Source organism: Carlito syrichta, unplaced genomic scaffold (assembly GCF_000164805.1).
Source record: "Carlito syrichta isolate Samal-C Ts95f unplaced genomic scaffold, Tarsius_syrichta-2.0.1 Scaffold314793, whole genome shotgun sequence".
NCBI lineage: Eukaryota > Metazoa > Chordata > Mammalia > Primates > Tarsiidae > Carlito > Carlito syrichta.
In genome coordinates, this window is record NW_007258889.1 from 681798 (window position 1) to 709179 (window position 27382).

Consider the following 27382-nt stretch of genomic DNA (forward strand, 5'->3'; position numbering starts at 1 on the left):
TTCAGGCGTGCGCTACCACGCCCGGCTAATTTTTGATTTATGTAGAGACCAGGGCTCGCCAAGTTGCCCAGGCAGGTCTCGAACCCGTGGGCTCAGGCAATCCACTCACTCAGCCTCCCAAAGGCATGGGATTACAGGCTGAGCCACCGAGCCCGGCTTGGGATTCTAATGAGATCAGATCTTTGAATACTCACAGGTCTTTGCCTGTGAGTCATCTAAAGAGAGAAGCACAAATAAATCTCCTTTTCGAGACAAGAGAATAATTGGAAATGGCTTCATCCCTTCACCTTGTGGCTGAGAATCGTGAACTGAATTGAAGTGGCCTGACTGGGTGCAAATCCCAGCTACTTGGGAAACTGAGGTGGGAGGAACACTTGAGCCTCAGAGCTTGAGTCCAGCTTGGACAATATAGTGAGACCCTCCATTTCAGAAAAAAAAGGGCCTAAATGGGGATGGAGTAGGAGTAGCCATGGGCAGAAGTAGGGGGCAGTGGGAGATGGAATTTTGGGGGGCAAAGGTACCAATTAAATTATGTTAGCTGTTTGTGGACCTGTCTGTTTGCTCAGCAGGACTGTGGGCTCCTGGGGGCAGGGGTGCATCACCTCCCGCCCCCTGTGTCTCCTACCCATGGGACTGTGCCAAGCATACAGTAGATGTTCAGCAAGTGACTGCTGCCCTTAATGTTACATGTGTGGTTTTCTACTTGCATTAAATACAAAAATATTTCCAAATGTCCATCTCATGCCTTCTAAATATCTCATCTCCTTACCTTCTGGAAAGTTCTTATATATTTTGGAAACCTATATTGGCCTGAACTGTTTATAAAAAGATAATCATTTATCAGAATGATGATTCTTCTGTTTCGGTTGAGTCCTGTGCCTTGCAGAGAGAAGCTGCTGAATAAAGTGTGCTTTGAATTAAATTGGACTAAAAAGAACGTAGGTTTGATAGTCCACTGACTGCTCTCTTCTCTCTGAATGAATACAATTTGCATATATTCCAATCTGGAAATCAAGAGTGTGATGAAGCCCACTCCCAACCTGTGTGAGGTCATGGAGACTTTACAACCCTGGCCTCCCATTTTCCTCACTAATTCAAGAAGCAGATTCACTCAAGTCTACCGAGACTTTGAAAACACTGCAAGAAAGAGGCTTGATTTACAAAGGAAGGTAGCACTGTGCTTACTCACCAGCCCGTCTTCAGTGGTGTCCATCCTGAAGTCTTGTGCCGTTTCACCTTCTGCAGGCAGTCAGCAGGGAGAAAGGACTCTCTAGGAGTAACCAGCAGATAACCAGGGTTCCTGTCTGCCTGTTTCTTCTGTGTGGCTGCCAATTGGCCATGACCTGAAGCAATCAGTGCAGGTCTGACCATCTCCCCTCTCCACACTCCCTAGTCCTTCAGGAACAGGTAGCGTTGTCCTTTCTGAGTTTGCACTGCCTGGGTGTAGACAGCAGTGTGTTTCTTAGCCACAAACAAGCCTGGATCATAGAGGTGGTGCTCTGGTCCAGACATCTGGGAACAATGTCACTTCTTTCAGAAGCCTCAGAAACTGAGGTCCTGTGACTGTAGCTCTTTTATGAATCATCTCCATCAACGTCTTGAAGGACACTCAGCAGAGTGGGCCACTTTGCAGTTCACCAGCTTAGTTTTTCTGCTACGTCTCAGCTTTGCACCTCAGGTTAGCCAACGAGAAGATGGGCTAGCTTTGTCTGACACACGTGGTCCTGTATGGTTCTGAGGACTCCTTCCAGGCCTCCTCTTTGCCTCTTCTTTTTTGTTTTCCTGATCTCTCCTTGTCTCATTTCTTTACACGTCTCTGATCTCTCTGCATCATATAATGATTCCATTTTTCTTTTTTCGTCAACCCAGTCCTTGAATCTTCTCATTCTTCTTTGACATTCTCCTTTGACTCCACCAAGCTATGCTGACCAATCAGTAGACAAGACGAAAGAGCTTGGAGAATGATGCTGGCATCGAGTCTGTGCTCAGGGTAAAACGAATTACTCCTTGCTGGCAAGTCCGTGGTTGGAGCTGGCTGACGAAGGTTAGGAAGCAGAGGACTGTGCTAGTCCCCACTGGCGAGTACCTGCCAGTCAGGTGCACAAGTCTTTCCATTCATCCTATGCCCAGGTGAAACGAGACAGAAGCTTCCCGTGGACAGCTGTCTCCTAGCCCTGCGTCCTTCCTCTGGAAAGTCTCAGTGGTACCTGTTTCTCGAACCACCTCTTTCCCTCCTTTAATTATCTTGGAAGAAAACAAAGACATTTTGGTTTTATTATAAGTGTTGGACTTCTTTGTAGTGCTGCGGGGTTTTTCATCCAAATGGCATTCTAATGAGTGGTGAACATGGTCTTGGATGAGGGACCTTTTATCTGAGTGCAACACAAATACTATCATGAAAGCTTGTGGGGCGAAGGACTCTGGTAAGTTGTCCATAAAACTGCAGCTCTGGCTGTCAGCCAAAGCCACAGTGGAGGCTGGGGAGCTGCCTCCTGAGATTCAGGTGGTACCTGGTGGTGCCTGTGATTGTGCAACTTTTACCTATTCAGAACTTTGGCCACCTCCTACTCAGATCTTGCGGTGCCTTCCTGCACTGCCCCAAGCAACCGCAAGGGACTCTAGCTGGTCTTGCAAAACCTTTGCTTGTGCTGTGCGCAGCATGTCCTTTCCTGGTGCTCAGGCCCTCGGATTCTGTCACATCACCACAGAACCCTGCCTTGGGTACTTTTACACCTCTGGATCTTAAGGCAGGTGGCGTGTCAACCACTTGGGCAGGAGATGGGGAGTCCCAGATGGAAGGCGACACATCTTCCTGGTGTATCTATTTCCCTTAGAGAACTGGGCAAAACGTTAGAAAGTTCAGCTGCAAACTTAAAAGTGTATGTGTGTGTTTTTTAAATGTTAGAGCCAACATGGATGTATCATAGAATGTAATGTAATGAAGTTGGGTTTTTTTTTTTTCTTTTTTTTTTTCATAGAGGGTCTCACTCTAGTCCAGGCTGAGTGCAGTAGCACAATCCCAGCTCACTGCAGCCTTGATCTCCTGGGTTCAAGTGATCCTTCTGCCTCAGCCTCCTGAGTAGCTGAGACTGCAGTTGCGCATTACCATGCCTGGCTAATTTTTAAAAAAATCTTTTTTTTTTTTTTTTGGTAGAGACAAGGTCTTGTGATGTTGCCCAGGCTGATCTCGAACTTTTGAACTCAAGCAATCCTCCTGTCTCAGCCTCCCAAAGTGTTCAGACTGCAAGCATGAACCACCGTGCCTGGCCTTCATGTGAAGTTTTAAGATCAATTTCTTGTGATTTCATGCTGTGGAGGCCCCTTTCGGCTGTCTCCTGCTTTTTCTAATGTACCCACTATTCTGATGTGATGAATACCCCATAGAAACGTTTGGCAAACTCTTGCTGATTCCTTTCTTTCATGCTTGCCCCCAGATACTTTTCCTAGAGCAATTTAAATGCATTTATATTGATCTCTCTGTTGACATTTTTTAGCCCTCTTTTATTTTTGCGTTCTAGTCTCGCTGTCTCCCAGGCTGGAGTGCAGTGGCATGCTCACAGCCACCACAGCCTTGACCTGCTGGGCTCAGGTGATCCTTCTGCCTCAGCCTTCCAAGTAGCTGGAACTATAGGTGAATGCCACCATGCCTGGCTAATTTTTTCAATTATTGTAGAGATGAGGTCTCACTAAGTTGCCCAGGCTAGTCTCAACCCCCTGGACTTAGGCAATCCTCTCACCTTGGCCTCCCAAAGTGCTGGGATTATAGGCGTGAGCCACTGCACCTGGCCAGCCCTCTTTCAAAGTGACCTTTTTCTCCAGAAACTTGCCTGTTCTCAGACTAAAGATTAAAGCCTCTGTCTTTAAAATCCTCTCTTCCATAATTCTTTTAAGTGATACAGGGGGCATTACCCGGCTCCTTAACCCTTTTCCTGTTTGCCCAGAGAATACTCGCTGATGATGCCTGTGGCTGCTGTAATTTACCTCGAGATAACTTGCGAATTGCAGCCCTAACCTTATTCCCAGCGTTTGCCACAAAATATCTCACTTTTATTATTATTTTCACATTGCTCTAGAATAGTGATAGTCTTCAGAAACAAATGATACCATTCTATTCATAGCATTTTGTTTTTAGTAGTGATATTTCTTTTTACAAAAAACAGTATTTTTAAAAAATGTAATTCTTGTTAGGATTAGAAATAAGTTCTGTTTAGAAATAACTCCAAGAACAGTTTTTGTATCTTATTTTGCACACTGAAAACCAGTTAGATTTGCTTTAGCCCCAAAAAGTATGTTTATGTAAAATTAAACAAATGTAGCAGCCAGCTGCACTTTTTTTTCTTAACAGGAAATGGATTAAAATGCAAGTCGCTGTCCAGTTGACCGCCACGGCCCCCTTGACTCTAGAAGAGATTCTTCTTTTAATGCAGAGGGAGAATTCATTGTTGCCTCTTAATGCAACTTCTTCCTCCAGCCAATCTATGTTTCTCCCTAAAAATGCCAGGTGGGCCAGGACGTGAGTAGGATGATGTGAGTAAGATCATATGACACAGAAGAATGTCACTGGGTGGACCAACCCCCAGTGAAGGAGGGCAGATACCTGGGCCAGACTGGGCCTCTTTGAAGGTGTACCACAGAACTTGGATTTCATGGGTGTCCCGCCCGCAGAGGAGTCCTGACTTAGCAAGAAGCCCAAGTAAAAAGTTTTATGGGATGAGGGACTCTTCTGAGGAAGGCAAATAACAGACTGAAGGAAAGGGCGTTTGAAAACCAGCAAAGAAATAAAAAGAAAAAAGATATTACACACTGTGTCCACACCCTCCATGGAGGGGTATAAATGCTCCCTGGAGGAAGGAGACCCACAGCTCTGAGGCTTGGCGAACTTGGACTCTGTCTTCCGCCGGGCACTCCTCCATCCCATACCATGCCGTACTCCTGCTGCCTACCCAGCCTGAGCTGCCGCACCAGTTGTGCCTCTCGACCCTGCGTGCCCCCCAGCTGCCACGGATGCACCCTGCCCGGGGCCTGCAACATCCCCGCCAACGTGAGCAGCTGCAACTGGTTCTGCGAGGGCTCCTTCAATGGCAATGAGAAGGAGACCATGCAGTTCCTGAACGACCGCCTGGCCAGCTACCTGGAGAAGGTGCGCCAGCTGGAGCGGGAGAACGCGGAGCTGGAGTGCCGCATCCGGGAGCGGTGCCAGCCACAGGAGCCCCTGGTGTGCGCCAACTACCAGTCCTACTTCCGGACCATTGAGGAGCTCCAGCAGAAGGTGAGGGGCCTAGCTGCCGTCTCTACCCAAGGGGAGCTGGCTGTGGTTCTCCTGTGGGATGGAGAAGCGTGTTTCTTGGCTGGGCAGTCATTATTCTTGCTTCTCCCTTTTTCCTTCACAATGACTTTTGAAGTCACTTAAAAGAAGTTGATGGTTTCCTATTTATTCTCAGCCCTCACTAACCAACTTCTCTGTCCCCAGATCCTGTGTACCAAGTCTGAGAATGCCAGACTGGTGGTGCAGATTGACAACGCCAAGCTGGCTGCAGATGACTTCAGGACCAAGTGAGTTGTTTGGAATTTGCACCAGGGTCCCTTCCTTTTGTTGAACCTCTAGTTGAAGAAAAGCAATTTCCATTATTTTACTGAAGAATAGATCAACCCATCAGTCGTGAAGGGGTCTGCAGAGGACTGGGGAGAACCCAGTGAGGGAATCACAAAGATATATGAGGATGTTTATTTGGGGATGAATATTTCATCTTGATGGAGTCTCCAGAACTCTGCCTCCTGGGTCTACTCATTTCAGAAAGTGGGAGGACAAAGCAAATGAGGTAATCCAAGAGGTGAGTATTTAAGATCTGCCAGTGACTGCTCTGCCCTGTCCTTGCGCAGGTATGAGACTGAGATGTCCCTGCGGCAGCTGGTGGAGTCGGACATCAACGGGCTGCGCAGGATCCTGGATGAGCTGACCCTGTGCAAATCGGACCTGGAGGCCCAGGTGGAGTCTCTGAAGGAGGAACTTCTCTGCCTCAAGAGCAATCATGAACAGGTGAGACCAGAAGTGAGACATGAAGAAGCCTGATCCAGCCTTGGACTGAGGGCAGCTTTAGGGATTTGGAGTGATATGTGAATACAAGACTCTGGCTTTATTATTATTTTTGAGTTGGAGTCTCACTCTGTTGCCCAGGTTGGAGTACAGTGGTACACTCATAGTCACTGTAGCCTTGACCTGCTGTGCTGAGGCGATCCTTCTGCTTCAGCCTTCCAAATAGCTGGAACTACAGGCATGTGCCACCACACCTGGTTAATTTTTTGGTTTATTATAGAGATGAGGTCTTGCCATATTGCCCAGGTTGACCTCAAACCCTTGAGCTCAGGCAGTCCTCTCACCTCTGCCACCCAAAGTGCTGGGATTACAGGCATGAACCTGCATGCCTGGCAAGGCTCTGGCTTTATAAATTTCCTTTAAAAAAACCAAAACATGATGATGAAAGAAATTAGAGAGAGAGAGATAAAACCTATCCATGTTCCCAGGCTGGATATATCTCTCACTCAAAACTGGTACATGATTTGAATTTTTTAGAGCACTCCCATCTGCTTGTAACTGGTCACTGAGGTGCAGAATGGGTCCTGCATTGCCATGTTGTTACTGTGCAAGCCATTTTTTTCTCCTCCAAAGAACAACCCCCCCCGGGCCTGATGGATGTGAGTTTCTATTCTTTCAAAGTCTTGGTGAAGCATGTTTGGGGGCTCCTTCCCTCTTCTGGGAGGGGCTATGGCATGCTATTACCCCTTACTTGATAGCAAGAATTCTTTGATGCACCATCTGAACGGCCAGTTTTTTTTTTTTTGGCATTCTGGGACCCGGCAGCCAATTACAAACTGGGAAAATTGTGCACTGATTAGTTCATCCTTCAGAGGTATCTTTCTGAAGCCAAGTGCCAGGACACAGTGATGGTGAGGAGAGAGCTGTGCCACATGGAGCGCCTTGAGCTGTCACTGATGGCTCCACTCAAAGTTTCTTCTCTGAGAAAATAGACAAGCGGGCTTCAACAAGCAATTCCATTGCTTAGAGTCCATCTTTGTTGAGGAAGGCAATTCTTGCGTTTTCTGCATCCACAGGAGGTCAACACCCTGCGCTGCCAGATTGGAGACCGCCTCAACGTGGAGGTGGACGCTGCCCCTACTGTGGACCTGAACCGCGTGCTGAATGAGACCAGGTGCCAGTACGAGGCCCTGGTGGACACAAACCGCAGGGAAGTGGAGGAATGGTTCACCACACAGGTGGGCATCTAAGTACGTGGCCACTCCATACCCGAAGCCCCAAGGGCCCTCAGGCAGGGTCTGATCCCGGCTTCTCCTGTTGGGTGTTGCAGACCGAGGAGCTGAACAAGCAGGTGGTGTCTAGCTCGGAGCAGCTGCAGTCCTGCCAGGCGGAGATCATTGAACTGAGACGCACGGTCAACGCCCTGGAGATCGAGCTACAGGCCCAGCACAACCTGGTGTGTGCTGTTCAGACCCACTGCAGAGCAATGGAGAGTTGGGGAGGCAGAATCCTAGGGGTGCCCTTGGGGCCATACACCCTCCTTAACTCCTGGAGCCTGGGATATCTTTGGAACTCCGTGGAGAAACCCTTTCAAGGAGCTGCTCTCTGACATTTCTGATCTTCCCCTCCACAGAGAGACTCTCTGGAAAACACGCTGACAGAGAGCGAGGCCCGCTATAGCTCCCAGCTGTCCCAGGTGCAGTGCATGATCAGTAACGTGGAGTCCCAGCTGGCCGAGATCCGCTGTGATCTGGAGCGTCAGAACCAGGAGTACCAGGTGCTGCTGGATGTGCGGGCAAGGCTGGAATGTGAGATCAACACGTACCGGAGCCTGCTGGAGAGTGAGGACTGCAAGTGAGTACACAGCCAGGGGTGTCTGATGAAGGGAGGCATACGTGGATGTACCACTTGGTTGGATACAGTGCAAAGATTGCATGCCTTATACAGGAAATCATGCCTTCACCTTAGACATGCTCCAACAGAACTCAGAAAACGTAATGGGGCTATCATTTAAAACATGAAATGGTTTGGTTGCAAGAAGTGTTTGATGTACAAACTGAAATTATATAGCCAAGCCTTTGCATTTTACTATGTTAATAAGTATGATTGCATCACATGGGATCGATGTCTTCCTTTGTACAATACTGTATTGTGTAGTGAGTACATTCCTGTAGGCTACCTTATTTGGCCTTATACTTACCACCAGGTAGGCTGGATCTGAATTTCTTCCATTCTATAGGAGAAGAAGCTGGGATTTGGAGCACGTAAATGACTTGCCCAAGGTCACCAGCTAGGCATGGCCAGATCTGAGAGCGGATGTCAGAATTTTAGAGTCTCTGTCTAGCTCTCCATCTAGCACATTGGCACTCTAGGGTAGGGAGACCACTAGGTGCTAGCTAGTTAGCTTTGTGGCAGCTGAGCCTGGATCTTCTCTGTTCTAGGCCAGGCCCAGGCCTGAAAGGCACTCCATACTAGGGGCCTCTCTGGTATATGATTCTAAATCTCCCTCTACTCATGTTTCCACATCTTTCTTTGTCTGCAGCCTGCCGAGCAACCCCTGTGCCACGACCAATGCCTGCGGCAAGCCCATTGGGCCCTGTGTCTCCAATCCCTGCACCCCTTGTACCCCTTGCGCCCCTCCTGTCCCCTGCACGCCCTGTGTCCCACGCCCCCGCTGTGGGCCCTGCAACTCCTTCGTGCGCTAGAACCTAGGGGATATCAGAGGAGCAGGGACACAGGGCCTGGGGCTCCAGGGCTTTGACCTGGCTTTGGTTCATTTGACAACGGGGGCCCCAAAACACCATTTGCATGGCTAAAGCGGCCCCAGTAGAGCAGCCAAGAAACCTCCCCGAAGCCTCCAGCCTCTCCAGCCTCCCCAGCCTACTCCAGACCATCCTGCTCATGCTTTCCTTCCCTGGGGTCTGTTGCTTCCGCTGCCTGCCTAGAGAACTCTCTGATGTGCCAGTGCCCCTCCCTCGCAACCTCCCAATAAACATGATTTCCTTGGCAAAGCAGATGCCTTTCTCATTGGTATTCATTTGTCTCAACGTGCTCATCACCTGAGTACTCTATAAAAAAGCCACTTGAAAGACAGACCATATGATGGCTTGACTCTTGGATGCAAGAGCCGTTCCATGCCTGGCGGGCAGACAGCTGGCCTGGCACCTCGGACCCATGGGTAAGGCAGGCGGGCCGGCAGAAAGGAGGATGGGGCGGCTGCAGTGCTGCAGTTCCCATTTCCCCTTGGCCATTCCTGAATCTTCCCTTGTCCTCGACATCTCCCGGAGCTGCTGGAATCCAAATCTGAACAGAGGAGGCATGAGCCGGAAGCTGGCCAGAGGCTCTGGAAAACTCATCTTTTTCAGCAGGAGTTTTGGGGCCAGTGTTGTGTTAGTCTGGGTTTTTGATGGCCCAGGCAGTCTCAGCAGAGGGACCCTCTGGCTTGCCCAGCCATGCCCAGGACTTCTTCCTTTTCCTTGTATGGGTTGATGATTATCAGCCTGGACTCCCAGCTGCTGTCTTGTCCTCACCAACTCTGGGTGTTAAGAGACCCCATCAACTCTTCATTTGATACTTTGACCTTTTCTTAGTTAAACCAGACCAGTACTTGTTGAATACCTCCTCTGTGCAGTGAGGGGTGGGATGAGGAGAGACACATAAAGAAAGACACAGAACCTGCTTCAACTTATTTACGACTTGTTAGAAGGGACAAAGCTAGTCCCCAAGTGGTGTTACCTACCATGTCCCCTGGCACTGTGAACAGCTGGTGGGTGCTAGAAGTAACTCTCCGAGTACTGAATGGGACAACACTGGGGCCTAATGGCATCAGTGTTTATCAAGAAAAGGTGTCTTTAACTTTAGTGAAGACCCATGGATGTGATAATCATCAGCTTTCTGAGACACCAGAGCACATTTTTGAGCTGAAGGGATTGGAGGTCTCTGACTTTTCCCACCAACCTACCCACCACACTTCCCAGGCAGGTATCAAATTCCACTTGGGTGAAACACAGTCCCCTGTGTGTGTGTGTGTGTGTGTGTTTTGAGTCAGAGTTTCACTCTGTCACCCAGGCTGTAGTGCAGTGGCATGCTCATAGCTACTGCAGCCTCGACCTGCTGGACTCAGGTGATCCTTCTGCCTCAGTCTTCCAAGCAGCTAGAACTACAGATGTGCACACCCAGTTAAGTTTTCAATTTATTATAGAGATGAGGTCTCATCATGTTCCCCAGGCTGTTCTCAAACGTTCAAGCTCAGGTAATCTTGCTTTGGCCTCCCAAAGTACTGGCCTCACAGGTGGGAATCATTGCACTCGGCCAAGTCCTGGGTTTTAAAATAATTAAATGAATTGAGCAACTATTCTTTCTATCATCATTTCTCTCTTGATTCTTCTTTTTAAAACTCAAGTTCCAGGATGGATTCATATTTGTGTACTTTGCTACTTGGCTTGTGAGAAGCCACTGACCTAGAATTTCTTCTCTATTGTGATTCACCACAGTGTCTGTGATTTCCTTCAAATTCAAGGTCAAGCTCAGTCCTTCTCTAATGTGGCTTGTTTCCTTGTTCCACATCCTGCTGACATATATTATTTTACAGTAATACAAAAGCAATGCTAATATCTCCCATGGGAGGCAGAATAATTGTTCCCTCCACCCCGTCGACCCCCACCGAAGACGGCTGTGTTCGAATTCCTGGAACCTGGTAATATGTTAGATTAGACACAAAAGAAAATTAGGTGGCAGATGGAATTAAAGTTGCTGATCAGTTGATTTTATGATGGGGCGATTACCCTGGATGATTGGGTGGGTCCAATGTCATCACAAGATCACAAGGGTTCTTTAAAGTAGAAGAGGGAGGCAGAAAAGAGTGAGAGGGAGATACGGATGTGGACGAAGGTCAGAGTGATGCAACGTGAGATGGACTTGCCCATCCTTGCAGGATTTGAAGATGGAGGAAACAGGTCATGAGCCACAGAATGCAGGCCGTCTACAAATGGTGGAAAAGGCAAGGGAATGGATTCTCTTCTCCAGAAAGGAACACAGCCCTGTCAACACCTTGATTGAAAACAAAAAAAATGTGGTAAAATACATATGACATAAAATTTACCATTGTAGCTATTTTTAATATACAATTCAGGGGCATTCAATACATCCGCATTGTTGTGCAACCACCACCACTATCCATCTCCAGAAATTTCATAATTCCCCAAACTGAAGCTCGCTATTTTCACAATAAATCCTTCTTACCCGCACCCCAGCCCCTGGTAACCTCTATTCTACTTTTTGTCTCTATGAATTTGACCGTTTTAGGTAATTCATACAAGCAAAATCATACCTTATTTGCCTTTTTTTTTTTTTTTGTGGCTGCCTGGCTTATTTCACTTAGTATAGTGTTTTCATGTTGTAGTATGTATTGAAATTTCATTCCTTTCAAGAACTGGATAATAATCCATTGTATGTATATACCATATTTGGTTTGTTCATTCATCCATCAATGGATATTTGGGTTTGTTTCTACCTTTTGGCTGTTGTGAATAATATTGATATGAATGTTGGTATATCAGTCTAAGTCCCTACTTTAAATTCTTTTGTGAAGTGGAATTACTGGTTCATATGGTAATTCTGTTTAAATTTTTTTGAGGAACCATCATACTGTTTTCCATAGTGGCTGTACCCTTCAGCATTCCTACCAGCAATGCACAAAAGTTCCAATTTCTCTACATCCTTGTCAACAATAAAATTCTTGTTATTTTGTGTTTTTTTTTAAAACAATAATGGCCGTCCTAATGAGTGTAAAGTGATTTCTCATTGTGTTTTTGATTTGCATTTTCCTGATGATTAGTGATGTTGAACAATTTTTCGTGTGCATATTGGCCATTTATATATCTTTTTTTGGGAGAATGTCTATTCAAGTCATTTGTATCGCTTGTTTTTCTCTTGTTGCCTGTGCTTTTACTGTCATATGTAAGAAATCGTTGCCAAATTCAATGTCATAAAGCTTTTTCTCTATGTTTTCTTTTAAGAATTTAATAGTTTTAGCTTTTATATTTAAGTCTTTGATCCTTTTTGGAGTTAATTTTTGTATATGGTATAAGGTAAAGATCCAACTTCATTCTTTTGCTTGTTAGTATCCAGTTTTCTCAGCACCATTTGCTGAGAAAAACTGCACTTTCCTCATTGAATGGTCATGGCACCCTTGATGAAAATCATTTAACCGTAAATGTAAGGGTGGATTTCTGGGATTGTTGTTCTATTCCATTGGTCTATAAGTCTGTAGCTTTAAGTTTTGAAATCAGGAAGTGTGAGTTTTCCAACTTTGTTGTTCTTTTTAAAGATTGTTTTGGCTATTTGAGGTTCTTCGAGATCCGACATAAGTTTTAAGACAGATTTTTCTATTTCTGCAGGAAAAAAAAAGTCATTGGGGGTATTGACAGGGATTTCACTGAATTTATAGATTGCTTTGGCTATTATTGTCATCTTAACAATAGTAAATCTTCTAATCCATGAACATGGGATTCCTTTCCTTTTGTTTATATCTTCTTTAATTTCTTTCAACAATGTTGTGTAGTTTCCAGTGTACAAGTCTTCTGCCTCCTTGGTTAAGTTTATTCCTAAATTTTTTTTTCTGTGATGCTATTGCAAATATATATTTTTCTCAATTTACTTTTTGGATTGTTCATTGTTAGTGTATAGAACTACAACTTGTTACCTTAAATTTCAATACAGCATAAAACCTTTATTTTAGACACATTTTGGACTTCTGACCTACAGAACTTTAAGGCAATATATCTGTGTTGCTTTAAGCCACTAATTTTGCAGTAATCAATGACAGCAACAATAGGAAATTAATACAGCTCTTATCTACTGAACATCTATTACGGGTTAGGCACAATATTGGAAGCTTATCTTAATTAATCTTCACAACAATGCTGGAAATTAAACACATTTTACAGATGAGGAAACTGAGTTTTGGAAACTTGCTCAAAATCAGAGTTGGTTATTAGCAATTAAGGAATTTAAAATAGATTTAAACTCCACATAAGACACCACCATAAAATATGAAGAAGAATTTTAAAAATCAGGGCAGAATGAATACATTTAGGTCAATAACATTCTTCAAAGTTGTTCCTTAGCACAGATGCCAAATAATTTTTGGCAAGTCTCTTTAGAAATTGGCTTTAGAAGAAATTATGAGTCATGATCATATGGAGGTGTTTTTGTTTTTAAATTATCTCACTTGATTGCATACCTAATTCATAAGGTTTCTCTTTGGCTTCAAAAAAGTCAAACTTATTCTCAGAGGACAAGGGTTTGCTATCAGCAAACTGGATATTAAAAAGATACAGACACTGACAAAACAGAAAGCCCTAAACATGCTTTGAATAGAGATAGCATTTTGGAATAAAGAAAAATTCTGCCCAGAAGCAAAACTTATAGGATCTGTACATTCTGCCATATTTTTTAAAAAACTAAAGTCTCAACCTCTGTGGCTACACTTTAACTTTGTAAATAAATATGTTCTAGTTCCTCGCAAAAATTTCCATGTGAATTTTAAATTATTTCCAGGCACTCTGTCATTATATAAAATACAGAGCAGTACAGTGTTTCTCAACCTTGGCTGTGCTTTAAAATCATTCAGAAACCTAAAAAAAAAAAAAAAAAATTGAGATGTGAGTCTTCCCTAAGAGAGTGATTTAGTTGACCTGGGATTCAGTCTGGACACTGTGAGTTTCAGAAGCTCTACAGGTGATGAATCTCTCATGAGCCAGGTTGAGACTTATTTACCAGAACCTGGATTCTAGTTCTGACTTATCTTCTCAACAGCTCTATGTCCTTGGAGACATATGACTTCTCTGAATTTTAGTTTCCTCAGATGTAAAATGAAGATGAACATGTCTCTTTTCTATCTACTTTATAAGCTTGACAAGAGGAGCATGGAAATTGTGTTTATTTGGGACTTGTCACTTTTCAGACTCCCACTTTACTGAGGAGTAAAGCAATGTGCAGGAAGCCTAGGGTGTCTTCTTGTCTATGTGCTCAGATATGGCATTGGAATCCATGATCTCTCTTCTGCCTATTCTCCTAGATCTTGTGTTTTTTATTTTTTTGTTTTTTAATTTATTTTAAAGATGTGGGGTACAACTCAGGGTTAGGTATGCCAATGTTCTTTATGCAGGTATTCTTGTTGATGAAGTGTGCCCCTCCCTCCCCTAGCAGTTTCCCTCAACTGTCAATCCTTTTCTTATAGTATTATGATAATTGTTGAAGGTCAGCTTATGAGTGAGAGTATATGGTACTCTGTTCACTGAGTATGATAGACTCTAAATCCATCCAAGTTGATGGGCAGCGTGGTTGGTTCTATGGTCTTGCTATTGTGAATGGAGCTGTGACAAACATGTGTGTGCAGGTATCTTTTTGGTAGAATGACTTGAGTACCTCCGGGTATATTCCCAAATGGAGGATACTGGGTCACATGGAAGGTCAATCTATAGTTCTTTAAAGCTCTTGTGTTTTGATACAAACTGGCCTAGGTCAGTGTCTCATCTCTTTAACTCAAAATAAGTGTGATGGGTCAGGTAGAATTTACTTACTTGTGTCATTTTAGACAAGCTAAGTTTTCTTCCACCATTACAGATACTTCATCTCTGATACTTGATTACAATAATGGAAGTGGAACACCCAGGGTTTGGTGTGAGAATGAAACACTGTGTATAAAGGTACTTAAACTATCTGACTAGAAGGTAATCTATTGATATTTATTTCCTTACTGCCTCACTGTATGGGCACTAGTTTTCTCCTCCATAAATTCAGGTCTTTCTAGCTTTAGAATTCTTTTATTTTAGAAAACAGAACTTCTGAGAACACTTTTACAGTGTTAAAAGTTTGGAATTAGGAGGGAAGGTTTTCTCCCAGGTTCAAAATCACCTTAGGTCATGTGATTGTACATTCTCATTTACTTAGATGTTCAGGAAAGAAAATCTAATTTCCAGTCTGGTCATGCCAACCAGTTATGCAAAAGGATGGTGGTTGTTTCTCTGTAGAGAAAAGTAAATGAGTAAAACTTGGTCTTGGTTCAGGAAGATACCATGAAGAGAAGCTGGGTTCCACAAAGCTTAGGCCTTTGGAGGACTGATGGGGTGTGAAGAGGGTGAGGAACAGGGTCCCAGAGGGGACCAGAAGGAAAAACTACAAAGTGAGGGGAGGGAAAATGGGCAGCAATGAATCTAATATTTTCTTTTCCTCACAAAACCAGAGAAGCCTCGTGCCAAATATGGTTTTGTACTGTGTTTAGGTGTTCTGGATCAGAAGTCAGGTACCTGAGTTGTTCAAATCCCTGTTCTACCAGTTATTGGACATATATTAGGTAGGTTTTAAGGCTTTCCAATTTGTTTCTTTTATCTGTAGAAAGTGAAAAATAGGCCAACCTTGTAGGGTTGTTGAGAAGATCAAATGAGAAATGTGCCAATGCACTTAGCACTTTGTTTGGCACCTAATAAGTATTCATGAGATGGTAGAGTCATCATCAACATCATCGTTACCAACAACAACACTGCTGTCATCGTGACTATTATGAAGGTTTGCACAGAGCTGCAAGGCTGGAAGATTTCCAGAGGATGACCTGTTTCAACGCCAGTACCAGAAAGAAGGCTTTGGTGGTAATACAACCCTGCATGGGAAACTTGTCCTTCTCAAGAACTACCCCAAATAAGATAATCACACCCACAAGATCAGAAACTTAGCAGAGAAGTTAGAAGACAGTGGTCATCTGCCAAATTTCTATTTCAGGCACTAGATTATAAGTTAATACTAAATTTGCATTTTTGCTGATTAATTTATGAATAGAGGTATGTGCTTACAAGGTAAGTGAGTAAGGTTTAATTACCCCTAGGTTAACACAGGCAATGTGCCCAGGTGTCTGCTTAATAAACAAAATTTTCAAAAAATTTTACAAAATAGAAATTTCATAATTTTCGCAAAAACTCTTTATCTGAACCATCTGGGCCGACAATAGGAAGGATGAAGTTTACAGATATAATCATTGTCATTTCCTCCCCCAAACATCTTCACATACAATATCTACTTAACATTCACATACAAAAAACTATGAGGTAGGCAGAATTATTGTTATTTTAATTTAAGAAATGAGAAAAATGAGACTCAAAAAAGGGAACTGACTTACATAAGCTCATAACATAGGTAAGAATGTAAAACCAGGTCGTTTAATTTCAAATATGTGTTTCTTTTAGGGGAACTGATGTCAGGAAGGTGATGGAATAGGAATCACTGTACCCTCCTTGCCCCCATGAACACATTGGTTCAACAACAAAAGGCAGATCAGTTCTCTTTTTGAGAAATTCAGTTACTATTTGAGAGGTTCTTGCACCCTGAGTGAAGCAAAACCAACCAGATCAAAGCTAGTAGAAAAATTTTAGACAGTCTCACACAATAATCTCTGCTCCCCTTAGCATAATGTCATATAATCAGAAGGAACCCCCCAGATTCCAGTTTCTCTGTGAGAAGGAAGGAAAAAAACTAGACCATATATCCAACATTCAGATTTTTCTGGGGGTATGCCAACTTCTGTCTTGGTTGTCTTAGAGTGTGAATGGAACCCATCATACTTTAGACATTGAGAACCATCAAGAGCAAAGGTAATGATTTTAACAGGCACACTAGCATTCATAATAGTGCCCTCCCATGGCCCAATGCAGAGTGAGCCATTGAAAAGTCCTAGATGCCAAATTCTTCCTGGGGTGATGCTTTGTCCTGCATGGCAGGGTGGTAAAGGATCTTGAAAGAGGAACGGGGCAGTATAATAACACAATTCACAGTACAGTGTCTTGCAGAACAAAGGCCCCCCACCATATCTTACCTACCAGACTTTTATTGGTACAAAATGATGTATTTAAGTAAACCTTTAAGGACAAAGTACAGACAGTGCAAAGAAAAATCCCTGTTTTGATTTTAGAAAGCTTTTGTGATAAAGCATGACTGTTTACAAGATATAGTGCAGTTGCTTGCAAGAGAATGAATAACTTTTAAAATCTATTCTAACACAATAGACACTGCACTGTAGAACTTGCCTCAGCATACATGCCTATCTGGCTTTACCATTATAGGCATCCTTGGCTGGTTGTGACTTTGCACATATGCCAAGTATGTTTTTAGCAGAGATCAAGCAGGGCAGTGGTCTCCAACAGGGAGAGAAAAAGTTGTGGGTCTAATATACTGTGGATCCATATTCTGACATTTATAGCAACTGCCTTAGGAAAGGGGAATTTATCTCATCTGTGTCAGAGTGCTGATAGAACCCGGCATACTCAAGATGCTTGGAGGTTGCAAAGAACAAAGTTAGTGATTTGGATGAGCACAAAGATTTGAGAGCCCCTCCCCAAATCTCTGGCTGTACTGATTAGCGAGGGTCTTCTCCTGTATGAGTTCAGACCATGGAGATTTGACTGCTTTGTCTAATGCATAAATACCAGCATAAAGAGTTAAAAAAATGAAGAAACAGGAAAATATGTTTCAAAAATGTAGAAGATAAACCTCCAGAAAATGATTCCAATGAAATAGAAGTATATGATTTACTTGAAAGTAAATTCAAAGTAACCATCATCAAGATGTTCTGTGAAATTAGGAGAAAAAAATACAAATAAAGTGAGAATTTCAACAAAGAGAAAGAAAACACTAAAAATAAATCATGTTGCTGAATAATACAATAACTAAACTAAAAAATTTACTAGAGGGGTTCAACAGCACACTAAATCAAGAAGAAGATAGGATCAGTTAACTCAAAGAAAGGCTACTGGAAATATTCAATTATAGGAGAAAAAGGAAAAAAGAATTAAAAAAATGAAGAAAGCTTAAGAGACATAGGACATCATCATGCAGAACAATATATACATTATGAGAGCTACAGAAGGAGAAGAGAAAGAAAAGGAGAAGGAAGCACATTCAAGGAAATAAAGGTCCCAAATTCTCCAAATCTAAGAAATAAAATGGACACCCAGACCCAGGAAGCCCAACAGATTCCATATAAGATGAATACAAAGAAATCAGCAGTGATGCACATTATAATTAAGTTGTCAGAAGTCAAAATAAAAAAGAGAACTTTGAAAGCAGTCAGAGAAAAGTTACTCATCATATACAAGGGAATCCTCATGATACAATCAGTGGATTTCTAACAGAAACTTTGCAGGCTAGAAGAAAGTAGGATGATATATTAAAAATCCTGAAAGGAAAAGCACTGTCAACCAAGAATATTATACCCAGCAAAACTATACTTAAAAAAATGAAGGAGTGATAAAGACAAACAAAAACTGAGACACTAGAACTGCCTCACAAGAAGTGCTAAAGGGATGCCAAGTAGCAATATAAAAGTGTCTGAAAAAACTTGCTGGTAAAAGTAGATATACCAACAAATATAGACTACTATAATACCATAGGGTAGGTAAATTACTTTTAATTTTAGCATAAACATTAAAATATAAAAGTATTAAAATAACTATAATTATAAAAATAGGTTAATAGATACACAATATAAAAATATAAATCCTGACATTAATAATATAAAGTGTGTGTAAGAGAAGTAAAGGTGCAGACAGTGCAAAGTTTTTGTACATTGATGTTAAGTTGTTATCAGATTAAAATAGACTTTTATAACTATAAGTTGTTTTAGATAAGCTCCATGATAACCACATAGAACATACCTACAGAAGATACACAAAACAGAAAAAAAACATAAATTAAAGCATATAAATACAAAAAAATAGACAATTGGGACTTCATCAAAAAGTTTCTGCAAAGCAAACCATTAAGAGAGTGGGGGGACAGCCCATAGGATGGGAAAAAATATTTGCCAACTATAAATCTGACAAAGGCCTAACATCCAGGATCTATTAGGAACTCAAACATGCCAAAAGGAAAAAAACAAACAACCCTATTAAAAAGTGGGCAAAAGATAGACACTTCTCAGAAGAAGACATATGAGCAGCCAACAGATACATGAAAAAATGCTCAGCCTCACTAGTCATCAAAGAAATACAAATTAAAACCACACTGAGATACCATCTAACTCCAGTCAGGATGGCCATCAACAATAACTCAAACAACAGAAGCTGGAGAGGATGTGGGGAAAAGGGAATGATTCTACTCTGTTGGTAGGAGTGTAAACTTATACAACCTTTGTGGAAAACAATGTGGCAATTTCTAAAAGATCAAAAAATCAACTTTCCATATGACCCAGCGATCCCCCTTTTGGGACTATACCCAGAAGAACTCAAATCACTCTATTAAAAAGAAACCTGCACACGCATGTTTATTGCAGCATTATTCACTGCAAAAACATGGAACCAACCATGCTGCCCATCGAAAGTGGACTGGAAAAGAAAATGTGGTACATATACATGATGGAATATTACACAGCTATAAGAAAAAGCAAAATTATGGACTTTGCAGCAACTTGGATGGATTTAGAACCTATAGTACTCAGTGATTTATCACAGAAACAAAGATCTGAATACTACTTGTTCTCACTCATAAGCGATCCCTTATGAACATCTACCATAATACTATAAGACGGGGACTGGCAGTAGAGGGATGCTGCTGGAGGAGGGAGAGGGGTAACATAACATCAATAAGGGTACCCAAACTTTACTTGTACGATGACCACTTATGTACCTAACCCTGAATTGTACCCTACATCTTTAAAATAAAAATTAAAAAAGCATATCGATACAAAAAATAAATAAAATACAAAGAAAGACAGCAAGAGAGGAAAAGAGGGCCAAAGAACTATAAGATAGTCAAAACAATTAACCAAATGCCTATATTGTCTTTTTATATCAAAATTATTTTAGCTGTAAATGAACAAAACTCCTCAATCAAAAGATATAGAATAGCTATGAATTAAAACAAAACAAAACAAAACAAGATCTATCTACATGTTGATGTGTTGTCTATAAGATCTAAAGTCACATATAGGCTAAAAGCAAAGGGATAGAAAAAAGATATTACATGCAAATGGTAACTAAAAGAGAGCATGATAGTAATACTCACATCAGACAAAATAGACTTTAAATCAAAAACAGTCACAAGATACAAAGGACATTATATAATGATGAAAAATATCACCAGGAAGATTATAAACATATATGCACCCAACATCAGAGTACCTAAACAAAGTAAACATTGACAGAACTAAAGGAAGAAATAAACAGTAAAACAATAATAGGAGAATTCAGTCAGGCACGGCATCTCAGCCTGTAATCCCAGCACTTTGGGAGGCTGAGGCGAGAAGATTGCCTGAGGCTGGGGTTTGAGACCAGCCTGGGCAACTTGGTGAGACCTCATCTCTGCAATAAATCACACAAAAAAGCTAACTGGGCATGGTGGCATGCGTCTGTAGTTCCAACTACTTGGAATACTGAGGTGGAAGGATTGCCTAAGCCCAGTAGGTCAAGTCTGCGGTGGCCGTGAGTGTGCCATTGCACTGCACTCCAGCTTGGGCGACAAGAGTGACTCCAACTGAAAAAAAAAAAAAAAAGTAGAATTCAATACCCCTCTTTCAAGAATGGATAGAACATTCAGACAGAAAGTCAGTAAGTACACAATAGAACTTAACACCATAGAACAAATGGACCTAACAGACGTGAGCACAAAACACTCCACCCAACAGCAGTACAATACACATACTTTTCAAGGGCACATGCAGTAGTCTCCAGGATAGATCACATGTTAGGTCAGAAAACAAGTCTTAACAAATTTAAGAAGACCGAAATAACACCAAGTATTTTTTTTCCTCCCTCAGTAGAATGAAGTTGGAAGTCAATAACAGAAGGAAAACAGAAAAATTCACAAATATGTGGAAATTAAACAACACACTCTTGAATAACCAATGAGTCAAAGAAGAAACCAAAAGTGAAATTAGAAAATATCTTGAGACAAATGAAGATGAAAACACAAAATATCAAGCCATTTGGGATGCACCAAGGCAGTACTAAGGGGAAAGTTTATAGTGATAAGTACCTATGTTTTTAAAAAAGAAAGATCTCAAACAACCAACTTTACACCTCAAGGGACTAGAGAATAAACAAACTAAGCCCAAAGTTAGCAGAAGAAAGGAAATAATGAAGACAAGAGCAGAAATAAGCTAAAACAGAAAGTTGAAAAACAAAAAAAAATCAGTGAAACTAAGAGTTTTTTTTGAAAGATAAACAAAATTCACATACCAGTAGCTAGATTAGGAAAAAAAGGAAATAAATAAATAAAACTAAAGATGTGCTTTTTTCTGTACCTCTTATGCTGCCTTGGAAATCCAGACATAGCCTTCTTTGAATGGTTTGTATTGTGTTCCACAAATAATCTTCTGGGACTTCTTTCTGAACCATGACTGCATTTCTATGCAGAACAAAGGAAAGATAGAGTGACAGGGAAAAAAAGGTTAAGTGAGGTAGGCTATTCTATCAAGAGAGATGTTTTAGGGTATGGAAGAGTCAAAAGCTAACTGAACCCCAAAGTGATAGACAAGGGACACACACTTATCAGAGACAGTGTCCACTTCTTGGGGACAGCAGAGTCAAGCTGCATTCTTGTGGGCACTTTGACTTGTCCTGGGAATATCTCATGTTGTCATAGTTTTACCTCTGGGAGAGTTAATGCTCTCAGAAAGAGGAGCAAGTCTAGGAATAAAGAGAGAGCAGTTTTCAGAGAGTTTGAGACAAGGTCACCATGGATACAAGGATAGCTCTGAATGCCTCATTCTGGTTTTCTTTTCTTGGTCATTGTGAGGTATTATGCTTCACATTTATGCTTCAACACGGCCACTTGAATGCTCACTCTTTGGAAATATTGCCAGCATGATTTTTCTTCTAGATATTTTTTCTCTTTCTCATCTTTAGAGAGACAGGTGCTTCAGTGCAGGTTAGCAAACATTTATTTTAGTCTTTGTGGGCCCTGTGGTCTCTGTCACAACGACTCAACCCTGCTATTGTTGCACAAAAGCAGTCACGTACAATACCTACACAAGTGAACATGGTTGTGTGTCATTAACATTTTATTAACAAAAAATGCTGCAGGTCAAAGTTGGCCTGTGAGTGTAGTTTTCTGACTCCCCCCCACCCCCAATTTAGTACAATTACCATCCATCCAATCAGTTTTCATTTTACTTTCTCATTTCCCAACCACAACATTCAGTTGTTTTCAATCTCTTCATGTGTTGGCAAATTCCCTAAACCCCAGTAAGGCTCAGGATCCTTGCAATCAACACGATGATCTTCCGCTATCAGGACACGTTGAACTAAACGCTGAAACATGGACAGACATGGGAGGAGAGGGTTATCTGGAAGAGTGTTCACCCAAAGTTCTCATTCCAGGGAGTACAGCAGCAGAATCTCATGGGTGAGGAATCCAGGATTCCCAAACAACTCCGCCCTGTGTCCCTGGCTGTCCTCCCCTCTGAGTAATGGGAAGAGCCTTTTGGGGCTGTGATGATTGGCCTCCTTTGAAGCCATCTGGTGAAACTCTGATTTCACCAACGACTAGTACCCAGGAAGAGCCTGGTGTGACACAAGCAGAATGGAATAATTTTATGGGGCGAGAGAGGAAGCATCTAACTAGCATATTTTGGAGAAAAATTAGCTAAAGCATTAGGGAAGGAAACTATGCCGTATGCCAAGCCCCCACCCACTATTAAGGGTATAAAAGGACCACAGAGGAAGGAGAGACTCAATCCTCATCCACATCTGCCTCCAGCAGCTCACCTGCTCTTCCATTACCCGTCCCAGCACCATGTCATACACCTGCTGCCTGCCCAACCTGAGCTGCCACACCAGCTGCTGCTCCCGGCCCTGTGTGGCCCCCAGTTGCCACAGCTGCACCCTACCCGGGGCCTGCAACATCCCCGCCAATGTGAGCAGCTGCAACTGGGTCTGCGAGGGCTCCTTCAACGGCAATGAGAAGGAGACCATGCAGTTCCTGAACGACCGCCTGGCCAGCTACCTGGAGAAAGTGCGCCAGCTAGAGCGGGAGAACGCGGAACTGGAGAGCCGCATCCAGGAATGGTGCCAGCAGCAGGTGCCCTTTGTGTGCCCTAGCTACCAGTCCTACTTCAAGACCATTGAGGAGCTCCAGCAGAAGGTGAGGGGTGGGTCATGGTGGGGGGAGGGTGGCCAGCACAGCTGGCTATCTTTGAACAATAAGACATTCTCAAGTTCAAGTGGACCTCATGATAGAAACCTCTTTTTAGATTCTGTGTTCCAAGTCTGAGAACACCAGGCTGGTGGTGAAGATTGACAATGCCAAGCTGGCCTCTGATGACTTCAGAACCAAGTATGTTGAGCCCTTTGGGCCAGATGATCAAGGCCCCATAGCTCTCTCATGGCCCTATGGGCCTGATGTTCTCTAGAAGGGAAGAGATCAGTTTCACACAAGGATCTAGACTCATGTGTTGTCTGCGCTTCCATCTGTATTAGTTTTTCTGGAAGTGCTTCTTCTTTGTTTTCTTTTTTTGAGGTTGGAGTCTCACTCTGTTGCCCAGGCTGGAGTGCAGTGGCACGCTCCTGGCCACTGCAGCCTCGACCTGCCGGGCTCCAGTGATCCTTCCGCCTCAGCCTTCCAAGTAGCCGGAACTACAGGCACGTGCTACCACGCCCAGCTAATTTTTGATTTATTGTGGAGATGAGGTTTTGCCAAGTTGTCCAGGTGGGTCTCGAACCCGCAGGCTCAGGCAATCCACTCGCCTCGACCTCCCAAACTGCTGGGATTACAATCTGAGCCACTGACCCTGGCCTGGAAGTGCTTCTTAAACCCTCAAATTTAGAGATTGAGATGAATTGCTCTTTGGGAATGGGTTGATTTGGCAGTATATTAACCAACAAAATTGAGAGCAGAATGAAAGACCCCCATCTAATGGGTGCCCATGGGCACCCTTCTGGTGTTTGGGTGACTCAGGGGACCTTTTCAGCCTGCCCATGCCTAGCATGAGGGGAACACAGGAAGAAAAGAGACAGAAAACTACATAAGTTTAAAGAGATCCAGGCCTATTCTACCCAAACAAGACATGGGAGAGGAAGGAAGGCAGCCTTCTTTTCTGGTTCATCCTCCCACTCTGATTTGTGTGTGCAGGTACCAGACGGAGCTGTCCCTGCGGCAGCTGGTGGAGTCGGACATCAACAGTCTGCGCAGGATCCTGGATGAGCTGACTCTGTGCAAGTCTGACCTGGAGGCCCAGGTGGAGTCCCAGAGGGAGGAGCTGATGTGTCTCAAGAAGAACCATGAGGAGGTAAGATGCAGCTTAAAAAAAAAGGCAGGCTTCAGAGTTAAGCTATTAGCATTGGGAATCAAGAGGCCATGTAGTTAGGCTCCCTAGCCTGAGACCCTTCCCTGAAAAATTCAAAGTCAGCTCAGATAATGATGGTGCTGTGACAAGATGTGAGGTGAGTTGCTAATTCTCAAGCAGCTAGTCGATGCCGAGGAAGATATCATTCATTGAGCCCTGCTCTCTGTTGGTCACTGCTAGCTCCTGGATTTGGTGGTAGAGGTGGAGGAAAAAATAAGACATGCCCCCCTCTCCAAAAATCTCACTCATGGAGAGACAGGCCATGCAGGGACTGAGTACAAGGTAGAGTGAAACAAGTACCTTAGGAGATAAACGGGCAGCCTGCTGGAGGAATAACCCAGTCTTTCTGGGAGGAGGGAGGGAACTCTTCTCAGATGCAAGGAGGAGGATTTCAGTACTTGGGTGTTTCAATCTGAGGGAATAGGCAGAACAAAGACCCAGAGGCGGCAGAGCAGGGGCAATTTGAGTTTGGTTGGGCATGTGGTACCTAAAGGAGGTGACAGGAACTGAGGGAGGACTTGCTCTTGCCAAGGAGCTTGGACTTGGTCTTGTGGGGGATGTGAAGTTGTTTCACTTTTGTTGGGAAAGATATTGATGTGGCTGCTGTTTGAGTTATAGCTACCCAATGTATGTGGCATTCTTTAGGAGTGATCAGGATATTCATTTTAGGGCTTTTTTGAGCAGGGTCCTAGAGCAGGAAGATAGCAGCTCTGTTGCTGTGGGTTCATTCTTTTCTCTTTTCTCCATCAGGAGGTCAACACCCTGCGCTCCCAGATTGGAGACCGCCTCAATGTGGAGGTGGATGCTGCCCCCACCGTGGACCTGAACCGCGTGCTGAATGAGACCAGGTGTCAGTACGAGGCCCTGGTGGACACCAACCGCAGGGAAGTGGAGGAATGGTTCACCACGCAGGTGGGTATCTAAACACCTGGCCACTCTGAACCCAAAGCCTCCCAGGGTCCTCAGGCAGGGTCTGATCCCGGCTTCTCCTGTTGGGTGTTGCAGACCGAGGAGCTGAACAAGCAGGTGGTGTCCAGCTCAGAGCAGCTGCAGTCCTGCCAGGCGGAGATCATCGAACTGAGACGCACGGTCAATGCCCTGGAGATCGAGCTGCAGGCGCAGCACAACCTGGTGTGTGCTGTTTGGACCCACTGCTGAACAATAGGGAGTTTGGGAGGCAGAGTCCTGGGAGTGCCCTTGAGACCACACCTCCCCTCTTAACTCTTGGAGCCTGGGATGTCTCTGGAGCCCCAGGGAAAAATCCTCTCAAGGAGCTGCTCTCTGATGTTCCTGATCTTCCCCTCCATAGAGGAACTCTCTGGAAAACACACTGACGGAGAGCGAGGCCCGCTATAGCGCCCAGCTGGCCCAGGTGCAGTGCATGATCACCAACGTGGAGGAACAGCTGGCCGAGATCCGCTGTGACCTGGAGCGTCAGAACCAGGAGTACCAGGTGCTGCTGGATGTGCGCGCACGGCTGGAGTGCGAGATCGACACATATCGGAGCCTGCTGGAGAGTGAGGACTGCAAGTGAGTCTGGGGTGAGGGATTTCTGGGAAGAATGTGCATGGTGGATCTACAATACATTGCAAGCACACACAGTGGCTATGTGTTAACTCACCAAACAACCTACATTAAATGCATGTTTGCTACTTGCCCAGTGACCTATGATGGTTAAGCATGTGGAAGAACAAAGGGGCAGGGATCAACCCCCTGTCTGGAGGGGCTGGCAGTGGAGAGGGAGTGGGTGGAGCTGCCAGTCACAGCAATAACTGTTGGTTCAGGCAGATTGTGTGAAATTCCAGAAGAGCTCAAGAGTACAAGATCATAAAGGATATTTTTCGAAAGGATATTTTTCACACTCATTCATGACATTCTGGGAAAGAGAAAGAAGGATTTGGTAACAATTCAAATTTAATTTCAACTAACTCCAACACTGAGAATTCATAGGATATCTTATTAAGCACAAGGTATTCTGTGTACCCCGGGGCTCTCTCCTGTCCCCTCCCCAAGCCATCCTGAGCATTCCTGTCCCCCTAGACTCCCTTGCAACCCATGTGCCACCACCAACGCTAGTGGCGACTCCTGCGGACCCTGTGGCAGCTCTCAGAAGTGTTGCTGTAATTGAAAAGCTTGCATCGCTTTGAAGACATCAACAAATTTGTTTAGATCAAGCACAGGAAAGATCCTCCAGTCTTTTCCGGAGCTCGACTGACATCAAGAAACCATGTCATACCAACAGTGATATTCTAGACACTGGAATGTTTTCCAGATCCAACAAGCAAAGACACACACCCTCAATTTCCAATGTCTGGAAAACTCTTTAGTGTTGAAGTTAAGCCTCTTTTGTTTCTGCAGAGATTCAACTCTGTGTAATCTGAGCTCTAGTCGTGACTTTAGGGTGTTTCCTGTATATAGGGCATGTCCTGCTTTCTTTGTTATTCTCTGGAATGCATGGAGGCAACTTCATTTACTTCCCAATAAACTTTATTTCTTTGGCATAGTAAATGTGTATCTCATTCATATTCATGCATTGTAAATTACTCATCATGCCTGTTTCATAAAAATACCCCTTCGTTATGAGAATTAAATAGATTAAGTGACTGAGCCAAGTCATCATGCTCCACCAGAAACACTGATGAAGAGGGAGGCAAGGACTTCAGGGAGGCTCCCACCACAGGCAGGCTATGCAGAAAATCTGGCCTTCCCTCTCTGGGCCCATATTGTGTCTTGACTATAGGGCCCTTGGTGGTTTTGAGAATCCTCCCTAGACCTCACTGCTATCTCTCATTGTCACTCTCAGCATAATGGAATTTCCTGCTTCCCTTTCTCCAAAGCTGCCTAAAGATCAGCCATCCTCTCCTCTCAACCTCTCTGCTGAACCTACATTGCCAATAGATACCTGCTTCTCTCTCAAAACGCACCTTCATTGATTTCCATAACCCCACACACTCTGGGTCCTCTTGCAATATCTCTGATTGCCTGTTTTCTGTCTTCTAATTAGCTATCTAACTTTT

At 43.6% G+C, this 27382-nt stretch overlaps 1 protein-coding gene across 3 annotated transcripts in view; it reads left to right on the forward strand.

The window, feature by feature from the left end:
* The first annotated feature begins 4882 nt into the window (after positions 1-4882).
* LOC103274503 (keratin, type I cuticular Ha1) overlaps positions 4883-27382 on the forward strand; it is a 35060-nt gene continuing 12560 nt past the window's right edge. Inside the window, exons 1-7 of one of the 3 annotated variants that reach the window (XM_008071946.1) lie at positions 4883-5269; positions 5471-5553; positions 5881-6037; positions 7111-7272; positions 7365-7490; positions 7668-7888; positions 8577-9045. In XM_008071946.1, the coding sequence (XP_008070137.1) occupies positions 4922-5269; positions 5471-5553; positions 5881-6037; positions 7111-7272; positions 7365-7490; positions 7668-7888; positions 8577-8739 (1260 nt within the window). In that variant the 5' untranslated portion in view covers positions 4883-4921 and the 3' untranslated portion in view covers positions 8740-9045. Of the gene's footprint in view, positions 5270-5470; positions 5554-5880; positions 6038-7110; positions 7273-7364; positions 7495-7667; positions 7889-8576; positions 9046-27382 lie in introns of those variants that run through there. The other 2 variants (XM_021719532.1, XM_008071948.1) reach the window with 2 other exon arrangements.